This window comes from Lytechinus pictus, chromosome 16 (assembly GCF_037042905.1).
Source record: "Lytechinus pictus isolate F3 Inbred chromosome 16, Lp3.0, whole genome shotgun sequence".
NCBI lineage: Eukaryota > Metazoa > Echinodermata > Echinoidea > Temnopleuroida > Toxopneustidae > Lytechinus > Lytechinus pictus.
The window spans coordinates 28,120,950-28,133,434 of NC_087260.1; the positions used below are offsets into that span (position 1 = coordinate 28,120,950).

General features: G+C 38.9%; 1 protein-coding gene across 1 annotated transcript; it reads left to right on the top strand.

The window, feature by feature from the left end:
* Positions 1–499: 499 nt before the first annotated feature.
* LOC129278477 (uncharacterized) lies at positions 500–11,848 on the top strand. Its single transcript, XM_054914625.2, has 12 exons — positions 500–706; positions 1,344–1,834; positions 2,402–2,609; positions 3,114–3,324; positions 3,958–4,133; positions 4,513–4,782; positions 5,200–5,412; positions 6,079–6,184; positions 6,754–6,891; positions 7,678–7,776; positions 8,005–8,096; positions 9,211–11,848. Exons 2-12 carry the CDS (start codon positions 1,461–1,463, stop codon positions 9,412–9,414), a joined length of 2,091 nt encoding a protein of 696 aa, XP_054770600.1. The 5' UTR covers positions 500–706; positions 1,344–1,460; the 3' UTR covers positions 9,415–11,848.
* Positions 11,849–12,485: the final 637 nt, after the last annotated feature.

Genomic DNA, 12,485 nt, shown 5'->3' on the forward strand with positions numbered 1-12,485 from the left:
TAGATATCAACGGAGCATGATATTGTTGGTCCTTAATACCAGCGAAGCATGGCGGAATGGGGCGACCTAAAGGTTTACCCCCCCCCCCCTTCTCGATTGAAGACCAGGCCAAGCTTTTCTTTCTGATCTCTCATTCTTTTCTTCATCATTTTATTTTCTTTTCCCCTATTTTTTCACCTGTAGTGAAAAATCGTACTGTGATAGGTAGTGGCCCCTGTTCCCATAGCACCACCACTGTTAAGAAGCCATTGGCTGTCTCATACATGCAGTCTGGACATACACGTGATACATTAAAAAAAGAAGCTCTACAAGTTCTTTACCATGACAACGTTCAGTTAAATAATTTCACGAGCGGTAACTTTTCTATGACTGCAAACTATATATAGACCTATAATCATTCAGGCACAGTAAAGAAGAAAACGGGTTTCATTTTATCAAATGCAGGGCATATTTTCCATCTGGCTGGCTTTTATATAAGAAGTATAATTAACATTCAGGTTCAGATAATTACTGCTATGCTTTTCTTGAAAGACATCTGGCGCCATTTTGTGCGGAATGAGTGGTATAATTCGTGCAATCGAGACAGACGTTCCGTATTTTTTCCCCAATTGCCGTTATATCTTTTAAATGATGGGATAAATTTCAATGGTTTTGTTCGTCTTTGCTGTGATAATTATTAGGAGAAGGATCCGTAAATTTGATTTGCGTAAGTATAAACAAAAACAGAAAAACACGCTCAAAAGTGGTGACGAAATTTGGCGATCTTGCATCGCGGGTGTAATAAATTCGAAGTTTTATGAAATCATGGTTCAATCGCATTAGAAATTTGCATGGGATAAAATTTCGAAAATTCATACAGTTTCAAGATTTTTCCGTCATACATGTCATAGATTTAATTGCAAAATCTATATTATTCCTTTTGCTCATACCCCTCCCACTCGATCACTGTAAAACAATCATGTATTTTTTTTAACCCGAAAACCGTACAAATAATTTTCAGTTCTTACGGTATAGCCTAAATTTTATGATAAAATATATATATTGTTAATCTTGCAATACAGAGTCGTGCAGCAAAGTTGCCAGGAATTCATGTCATTTGGGGCGGCTCTTAATGGAATTTTCGCCGTGAATTTAGCCTACCAGAAAATTACATGTAGATAATCGTGATTATTTTCATGGCTCCCTATTAAAAATGATAATCTCTTGAATTTAACAAAAATAACATTAATAGCATAATAATAATATTTGAAAAATAATTTGTTTTTATTCCCTGCCTGAATTAATAAAAAAATACTCGTTTACTTTTCATTGAAGCACATTAGACTATTTCATTTTCTTTACAGCAGTCTCTTTGCTAGTTACGAAAAAATATCGAGGGGCAAGTTTGACATCACAATATACAACCGTTATTCGTTTATTGGCCTCCGACATCATACTTAAAAGGAAGCAATTATCCAGTAATGCCTGACCGGGGTGTCTTATCAGCAGCAGAGAGCATAGATCGTGGACCTCTTGTCACACAAACCCACACCATTCCCATCGGCCGAGATGTGACACCGGGTGGGCGATACAATCTCGGCGGGCATCGCCTCTCCTTCGGCTCCCTTTCGCAGGTTTCCGACACCATTCGGGACTTGCTTCTGCATCCGAATGAGATCGCGAAGTGCCGAGAGAACCCTCTGACGCGCCAAGGAAAGCGCATCCAGCTTGCGAAGATGTTGATTTTGATATCGATACCGGTATTCTCGCTCGCGATACTAGCTGTTATGGATCTTCATCGGATAGCTCACGATAATATCGTAAATGTAGAAGTCCGCAACGTCATCAGATTCAGGTATTTATACTTACATCTGTAATAAAGTTAAGTCAGAATGTACAGATCAGGGAACAGTTTCATGGAAATTGTTAGCACTTACTGGCAATTTGTTCCTACAGTTACCATAGTAACACTTGTGTTTCTCAGCAAGTCAAAACCGAGGAAAATTGTAACATCTGACAGTTGTAAGACGACAAGTATTGATCCCCCACTAGTATATGCACATGGAGGATAAAAGCAATACAGTCCCTTTTCTAGATAGTTTTAGTGGAACACATTATTTTGAGGAAAACTAATTTGCTTAATAGTCTTTACTTCTATCAGGCCTACCTAACTTCTGGATGAAGATGTAATTAATTCATCATGTCGTACAAAGGATTGAATGAAACGAAGTTATTTTCATTTCAAATAACAAGGGGCCTGGTAATTTTTTTTTACCGATCAAAAGTACAGCTATGTTTTATTTCTTTATGTTCTTTATTATGTTTTGTCTATCCTATTTTGTCTATAGCAATGGCTATAGTTTCAATGATACTCATTTAGGCCTATATTATGTCGTTCTTTTTTTTATTCTCCAATTTCTAGTCGAGATATCGGAGTACTGCTCAGTTGTCTGCAAAAAGAACGTGATATGAGCGCGCTCTACGTCAGTCAGATTGGTCCGGAGAACAAGGCCTTTCTTTCGGAACCTTATGAAGCAACCGATAACGCACTGCATGAAATACAGGACTGGCCTGCAGAGACCTCCATCATCAATGAACTGCCCTTCTTTAGACACAAAAGTGACTTCCGGGTATGCGCAGATTTCTACACAGTTGAAAATATCACCGGTGATCCAGCGGCGATTGCCAGAATGTTTTTTTTTATCAAAGCAAGAAGAATAAAAACTTAAATTATTGATTGGTCATTAATAAGATAACTCTAGAAATGTATTTTTTTCTTGTCAATTTTCCACTGACTAATAATAACGAGCTATGTTATCTAAATATTAAAATATATAATTTCCGAGAGCAGGGGCGGCGCGCCAGAATACTACGAAAAATGTGACGTCATTGGGATTCTCTAATGAATTGAATTACACGACCCATACCTTTCGTTTTTAATATCTTTCTTCCTTCTCGGTTCCCTTTTCAACCTCAGTCTTCCCCCCCCCCCCTTCGTTTCCCCTCCCCTTTCCTTTTCCCTTTTCCCACTATTTGAAAAATCATAGGAGACGGTACCCCAGCTTGCCCCCTTTCGGCGCTGCCCCTAGCTGGTGGCGCCCCTGACCATTGTCATAATTTTTCTTTATTCTTAGGCTCATCTCGCGAACCATCGTCATCGTCTGCATCGCTCGAACACGACAGCCTACCTGGAGATTCATTTCTACACCGACCCTCTCCGCATCATCATTGATTGGCTTTATGACAGCGTCGGCAACTCGAAGGGACATGGACTCTGGCGAACGTTGGTGGCGTACCAGCTACTCATCGTCAGCAATGTGGATACGGGTATTGAGCGCACACTCGGTGAGAACACGCATGCCCTTTAAATGTTGCTTCGAATATCCTCCTCTTTTATTATTTTCTTTTTCATCATATGAAATCTCAAGGATTTTTGCCAAAGATTCGTAGATGAATGAATGTTATTGGTATGGGAAGTTAATCATGAACGAGTAACTTTGCACAGTTTAATTTAAAAAATAAAAATAAAAATATCCTCAATTAAAAATATGCCTTATTATGCACTTTGCAGGCTTTTCCCTAAGCCCGCACCTGGGTAAGAGTAAATCAAGTAAGCATTATTTCTTTAATATAAATATACAACTTGAAAACTTAATTCTTTTTTTTTCAAGTTTGCAAAGTTCCATCATCTTTAGTGGACGTAGAAAACACGGAAAGAAGAATAGAGGTCGATGGATAGTATGAAGAATATTTCATTTCTGCATTTCTTTGGGAAGGATGCACTGGTCAGTTCGTCAGTTCTCAGTGATTCTCATTTAAGCTGCTGTCTAGATCGATGTCAGGCACATCAACCAACCCGTTCCTTAAATATTATGTCAATTCTATGATGACAAAAGAATCAACGGGTCCTATTTTCGCGCGTGCCACTCCGATCACATGGTAGCTCATCGCCTCGTCTTTCCTATCTTTTTTCTCTAGGCTCGCTGTTCTTTTTGCAAGGTGGTTTTCACCGACACGAAGATTATGTTTGGTATCTCGAAAAGTTCACAGTCGGGACTTGGAACTTTGAGGCAGCTAAACGGTACTCTCCCCTCATCACTAGTCTCTATCATGAACTCATTGGAAATCAGATCAACTTCACTTACGTCATTGAGGTATGTGCTCCCTTCAGTGATCTGTTCTTTTTAAAATGTTTTGAGAGAGTCTGTTACTGAAAATATAATTATTACTACTACTAGTACGACGACGACGACGATCGACGACGAAAACGACCACTTGTACAGTTCCTAAAATAATTTGCGTAAGTACTCTCCCGGTTCTTAAAAGTTCTCTTGTATCCTATCCCGTATTAATTTTATCTATAGCTGTTCATTCAATACGCTCATACCACTCGAATCCATTCATTCATTCCTCCATCTATCCATCCATTCATCTATCCATCCATCCATTCATCTATCCATCCATCCATTCATCTATCATTCCATTCATCAATCCATCCATTAATACTCATTCAATATTTTCTCAATCATATAGATCATGCGGCAGGAGATATTAGACGGCGAGATCAGGAGTCGCGATTCGAACTTCGACGACGCCACCCTCTGGTTTGAGAAGATGACTGTCTACATCGACATCCTTGAGAACTTACAGAAGAACATGGCCGAGAAGATCTTAGAGCGCCTTGGAGCTGACATGGAGAATGATACAAAGGCCATAGCTATCAGTATCTTCCTCGTCATCCTCGTGGTCATCATGTGTCCACTCATCCTTCGAGCGTTCTGGACGTTGACCACGACCATTCAGGTGAGACTGCATGTGTGGGTGTGCGTGTACAGGATCGAGAAATCTAGGGTGTGGGGAGCGGGTGCGTGCGCGCTGTTGCAGTTTGTCGGACGAGCAAAAGGAAATATTCATGAAAACAATGGCCCTCGTATGTGTGTGTGTGTGTATGTGCGTGACGATGTGCGTGCGTGGTAGGTAAGTATTGGTGCGAGGGTGCGGGTGTATTGTACGTGTAAAAGAAAGATTGACAGTCTGGGAAGAGTACAGGTGGGTGTATGTATGAGGGTGTGTGTTTGTGAGGATGGGTTTGCGCGAAGCTGTTACGTGAAGGGGAGGGTTATTGTGTGTGAATCTTCGATTATTGAGCGAATATGCTCATTATTCGTAAACAACTCACAAAACACAAAATAATCTTTCTGCTATTTTCCTCACTCACAGAATTGTGCGCTGTCACTGGCTTCTCAGACAAAGGCTTTAAACACGGAAAAGAAGAGAGCTAATTGGTTGCTTTGTTCGATGTTGCCCGAGACAGTAGCCAATCAGCTGATGCATGGTTACAACGTCCAAGCCGAGTGGTACGACAGTGCTACGGTGTTTTTCGCTGATATCTTCGAGTTCAGTCAACTGTGCGCCGAGAGTACCCCGATGCAGGTAGGGTCGTCATTCTGAAGAGGTTGCAATGATGTGAATCGGAGGGAGTGGAGGTTCTAAAAAATTTAGCTCTCTAAGATTTATAAGTGAAAATTTAGTTAACGTATACTTACTTAAAGAAAATATTACCTCTGGAGCACTTTGTTGGGGAAAAATCATCAGAAATACGTTATAGGCCTACCATTGTAGTTATGGCGTATCATTTAATTTTGCATGTATATCATCACCAATAATCACCACCATGACCATTATCTTTATAATCAGTAGGATCATGACCATCATTGTCACCTTCATCGTCGTCCTCATCTTCATCATCATAATCATCATCATCCTTATCATCATCACCTTCATCATCATCGCATCATCCCAAATCGTTATCATTAGGGCCTACATTAACAATCATCATCTCCATTAAGCAGTTGATGGAATATCGTTATCTTAAACATTACTTTCCACCACAGGTCCACCTTAAACATGCGTTGCGATTTCACGACATTCTTAGTCCATCTGTAGGAGTACGAGACGACCCTCTACGGCTCTACCATAGGCAGTTGTAAAAAATCGGAAGGGGGGGGGGGGGGCGTCAACATCATCTTTGTTGTCTTCTTGTCTTAAATTCATTTTGATGACGAATGAATATGTTATTGATTTTCTTTGCTTTCTTAGGTTGTTGAGATGTTAAACGGGCTGTACTTGGTGTTTGATTCTCGCATCGAGCATTACGATGTATACAAGGTTGAAACGATCAATGAGACCTACATGTTGGCTTCCGGTAAGTAGAAAATGATTATATTCCTCGATCATCCTCTTTCATTTATTCATTTATTCATATTTATTTAGTTATTATTAATTCTTATTTTTTGGGGGGCGGATTATTATTTGAAAGTTATTCCGCTTTCTGCCTCTGTTGCAAAATATGATTTGACTTAAATATTAATTCACGAACTAAAAGCAAAATTCACGGGATTTTTACTTTTTGTTAAAAAACAATGAATGTCTAGTGATAAAATGTACAAGCATTTTCAGTTTCCAATACCCTCTCTTGCGACTAAAGAGGCCTAATTATTTCAGGTATTTTATGACAATCAATTGAGTATATATAATTTTCTTTTGAAATCAATGATTGAGGGGATAAGTACACACGACCAATGTTTTCTTTTCCAATAGCCTTCCTCTTTCCTCTTCATTCCTTTCCCGTTTTCTTTTCTGTTCTCCTTTTTATCTCTTTTTATTACTTGAAAGATCATGGGGGCTACCACCCTTTTCTATTCCACCGCCCTTAATTGATTGTCTCATAACATGTGATGTAAATTTAAGCTTCTGTTCATCTTGTTTTTTAAGGTCTACCGGAAAGGAAGGGTGACCAGCACGCCGGAGAGGTGGCTACCATCGCCTTGGATCTTCAGTACCACGTTAGCTTTCTTGAGGTTCCTCACAAGAGAAATAAGAAACTCAAGATCAGAGTTGGAATCCACTCTGGTAAGTTGAAATAATATATGTTTACTTGGTGTTTATTTAATTGCTGCCTCATAAAGCGCACAGACGTGCAATGAAATTATCATATTTGGTACCCAACCTGGATTGGGTGCAGCACATGTGGATGAATTTCTTGCCGAGGTCTTAGGAAATTCATGATATCTTTGCCATGCCTAGGATCAGGACACATGACTTTCTTTTTGAAAGTCGAGGGTCAGAACCAAAGGAGCTTGACGCTTCCTAATGGTAGACCCAACCTCACCCCGCCCCTTGAATGTTTCGTTAACTTGAGCAGCAGGCTAAATTGCAAACTGGGATTGCAAATTGCCGCCATAAACCCCTGTTCTGCAGCTACTGATCCTGCTTGAAATACACAAGGGCTGTATAGAACACAGGGGTGTTAAATTTTTCTTATTTCGGACATAGAAAAACGAATCCCCCTCCTAATCGCCCTCTCCCTTCAGGCTCAGCATCAGAGCTCTCCTTGTACCAGTCACCACTAAATAAGAAAATCAGTTTATAAAATACACTTTAGTTTGTCGTTCCTTGATTTACCCAGGTGAAACGTTATACCCCTCCACCACGCTAACATCGTACGGAGTACAGACAAAGCGTCAGACAAATACGTAAAAAGCAATAACGAATATATCACCTATATTAGTATTTCACGAATGATAATCAAAGAAAAACATAACGTAATTAAATTTCCAAACTTAGATCGGTTCACTATTATGTCACTCAGGGATATGATTTTCATTTCGGTATTCGTGTTATCATTATGTTGTTAAGGTCCAGTGGTAGCAGCAGTGGTGGGACTAAAAATGCCTCGTTATTGCCTCTTTGGAGATACGGTTAACATTGCCTCAAGGATGCAGACAACTGGCGTCCGTGAGTTATATTAATTTCATTTATTCACGATTCATTCTTTTCTTTCTGTCGAATTTTCTTCCTCATCTTCGTACCTTTTTCACTCATCAGTTTTCATATTTTCTTCTCATACTCTTATAATTTTACTCTCCTCGATATCACCCCTCTCTATCTTTCTGTATTCTCCTCTCCATTATGTTTAAAAACGTTTATTAATATTCATTCTTGCTCTCGATGTTTGGCTTACAGCTGGGCGTGTCCAGATAAGCTACGAGACTTTTGTCGCTCTCAACGAACTAGGAGGATACAGAGTCGTGAAGCGTGGGGAAATCGAGATCAAGGTAATTTTTTTTTCAAAGAAATGTTTGAAGATTGAGTTATAATTTAGATTCAGTTCAAATGAACTTTAAAATCTCAACCGGTGGGCCCGATCGTTTGAAAGCGTATACTTGTACTGGCAAGGATATTGAAACAAGTTTGCTTTATGCACATTTGCCATTTTGCACAAAATCAAGTATAATACCCCTTTCATAAACCCAATTATGCGGCTAATAGCAGCATAATTTGGTCGTAAAATCGGAGGAGGACCAGAGTTATCCGCATTATTTTGATGCTGCAATTATCCGCATAATAGCGGCATCGGGACCAGATTTTGACTTTATGAACGCAATCCAAAGTAATGCGGATAATTGCCATGGTGCGGTCACAAGGTCACCCTTTTCCAACACAACCGCGTCGGAGGGGTGTGTGCGGTTGCCATGACGATTATCCGCCTTTTTCAGAACGGGCGCTCGTAAAAATAGTGCGGATTATTTTCGGAGTTTGTGAACGCAATTTTTATCGAATTATCCGCATTGGCGGCTAATTGGAGGATGGGTTTATGAAAGGGGTATAAGGTGATAGCGAATCAGCACCTCCCCTAGGAATAGGGGATGGTAATGATGATAAAGCAAGGCCAACATGTCCTCAAGGAGAAAGGGAGGGGGGCAGAATAAAAGAAGAACTTATCAGAATGATAAAGAGGTAGAAAATTGTAAAGCTAATAGCTTATAAAGTTTAAAGGGTTAATAACAATAATAATAATATTAATAATAATAGTAATAATGATAATTATTATTATTAGATGGTCCTTTTATATTGCGCAGCAACTTATTGCGCTTGATACTTGGTATCATAATTATTATTACCCCGGTTGTAGCTGAGCCGTCATTGTAGGCGCGCTAAAGCACTCAAGGAATACATTTTATATATGAGGTAACCATTCACCTCACATGGGTCGAGTGCAGCACAATGTGGGCAATTTTTTTGCCAAAGGAAAACATGCCATAGCTGGGATTCGACCCAACACCCCTCTGATTGAAAGCTGTAAACCACTAGACCAAAAACGCCCCCATAATATAATTCTCATCGGTGTTGCTGTTGTTAATATTATTATTATTATCTTTATTTTGGCAGGGTAAAGGGTTGTTGACAACCTACTGGTTGAATGGAAAGGATAATTTCGAGCATTCCATGGTATCCCTGATCGAACCATCCAGTCAGCTTGGTGATATCTCTCTACACGAGCACAAATACGAACACATGTATCAGCAGAAATATACCGGTCGAATCCAGATCAGACGGGTTCGAGTCGAGAGTATGAACGCTGGTTCGTTCTAATAAGCGGTCAACTCCACTTTGATCCGCTCGGAACCAGTGATCCTGGTACAAGTATACTTAAGATGTAGTAAGGAATATATTAGCGATCCCTAATGCATGCTAATTTGAAACATGATATGGAATCGTATCAAAAGAATTACACTGTATCATTAAGGCACTTTATCGGTCCAAGTAAGTAGATCTACTCACTATATTGATATTTGATGTCAACGACCTGAACCATGTTTTTTTTTTATATAATTGAACATTTTTAAAGGTCGTGTTTTCACATTCTATGACCCTTTCTGATGTGTTTTCAACAAGAAGGGGGATGAAAATATTGAAATATATGCGAACCTATCGTCAAATATGACTATTCATTACAATATATCGACGTTTCCATATATTTCGTTCTTGTCCTTTGTGCAAAGAGAGTCCTTTATAGATATTACTTGTAAACTTTGATTTAACTTAGATCACGTGACAGCAGTGTTCGTGGACTACGTGGCCCTCTTCCATTACCATGGTTACAAGGGTCTCTTTTCTGCATGAGAGGAAAATTATTTAAGAAATTCTGTATTCTGCACGGAGATCATTATTACATCATTTTTTTGTTCGATATGTCTGTATAAAATTGTTGACGAGGTGATGAAGACATTCGACGTTTTCTAGAATCTGTTCAAGTATATAGTACATTTTCTAATGATATGTGGGATGATATCGTAAATGAATAGTGATAAAAATCGTTTTACGTATGTAATCTAAGGGATATTCTGGCATTAGATCATACTGTACAGCTGTGGCTACTTGTAGATATGCACCACCATATAGGTAGACTGTCATTCTTGATATGTTTCTGTGCATTTTGTGGCAAAATTATTCATTGTCTCGTCACAAATCTTTTCAATCAATGCAAATAAGTGTTTTTCCTCTCAGTTAATGTCATGTTATTCCAATAACATCGCAAGAATGATTGTAGCACTACTAGAACAGTATTTGAATTGAATGATTCTAAGCACTGTTTGAAGACATTGAATTTTGTGAGACATTTCCTATTTTTAAGCAAGCGCCATGAGCGCCAAACAGAGGCGCATACCGGTGCTATATAAGAACCCTTCATCATCATCATTATCATCAGTTCATCATCATCATCAACATCATCATCATCATGTTATACGCCTAATGATTTGGTTATACATTTTTTTTTCTTCAAGCATCTGTTTAAAGATGCGTTTATTTTGTAAAATATTGTTTTATTTCAAATGAGTAATTCCGTCATTTCCCTTCATGGTGTAGCTATTTTCTTAGTTTTCCTTTTTCTGCAATGCACAGAGAATACATGTATAAGTTTTATTATTATAAATTATATAAAAGTGGTATTAATGCTTGTTTGGTGATACATACTGTGTTTATTTCTCACCTGAATGCTTTGTGGTGTTTATGCTAAATTATTCAGACATTTTATCTAAATGTAAATCGGTTGATATATCTGCATAATTAAGCGTAGTTTGTTTTTACAATTCACACAGTAAACCAATGATGCATGTAATGTATATTTTCTTAAACTGGTCTATAAGTAGAAATCAATATAAAGGGTAATCGCGAGCTCTCAACGAAGATGCATTCCATCGCGATCAATTAATCATTATCAGCATGATCAGTGTCTTGTTTAAAAAGAAATAGTGTTATATCTTGTTAACCACATGCGTTGTTTTAATTGTATTCAATAATTTCTGGACATTCCTCTTTGTTACTGGAAATGAGACTTTCATGGCTAAGCGATAGCAATCTCACATTAAAGATTTTTTACACCGCGGCGGAGAACGATACTCAAGAACAAATTGTATTGAAAATCCCCGTCAAATAACAATGAACAGCTGGGAGGTCTTTGTCGAAAATTGGTGAATAGGAACAGCAGTTTCGTCCTTGAGATTTCGGAGCTGGCGAAAAACTGAAAATATATCGTTTGCCCAGAATTCAGGACGAAACTACTGTTTTAATTCATTAATTTTCGACAACTTCTTGGTTGCTCAATATTATGATCACCATCGAATGCCAATTGACATACATTAAAGCGTTCTGCGCCGGGGTTCTACGTCGCGGCACGAGAGTAGTCTGCTGGGCAAACCCTTCACTCGAGTTAAGGGTCTGAATGTGCAGCCTACTCATGCCTTGTGTACTGAAGGCTCTCTCGCTCAGCAAGTTTTGTATGTGCTAGTCTTTGCGTGGAGGCACACTTGTTGATCAAAGTTCCAATGAGGGTCTGTGCCTGCAGACTAGCACGAGAGCTCCCTATTAGTGAATAGTACGTCACGGCGTGTATAATCTGCAGTATCAAATTAATGATGCGTGTTTATGCAGAAAATTTTATAATGATGGTATCATATCTATATTTACACAGCAGTATAAACAATCGAAACACTATAAGAATAAATTTATGCACTGTGAATTGAAATCTTGTCTTGTGTGGTGCGTCTTCTTGGCTTATTTTCTCCCAAATATCATTGATGTACGCCGCCTCACATTGCAGAAATTCCACTGCGATGCGACACAATGCGAGGGCCAATATGCCTAAAAATGTATTCATCATATCAGTATATAATAATAATAATAGCCAGTTTTTCTATAGCGCTTTTCCCATATACGGTTCAAAGCGCTTTCCAGCATATTTTTAACCCGGTCATTTTGAGTCAATCCAGCCCGAAAGTGCACAATTTCCACTCCCTGAAGAGTGGATAATCTTGGAGGTAGGAACCTCCAAGATACAATCTGCTGTAAGTATTTTTACACTTCAAAACGACTAATCTTCGTCGAAACACCGGTTAAAATCACGTCCCAGATATTGCAAATAGTACTGTAATTTATACTCTATGCAATAGTCACATTATCAAAAATACTTTTTCAAAATGACCATAGCACTGCCGGCCCATGCCACCCCTTGAGAGGCGCAATTAAAATTTGCAATGTAAAAATGCCGCTAAACAGAAGTGTGCCCACCCTTTTTGGAAGTGATTTTTTTTTGCTCGTCAAATTTTTCCTCGGGAAAATGTGCCCCCCCCCCTTTGGAAAATCCTGGGCCCGCCCTTGGACCA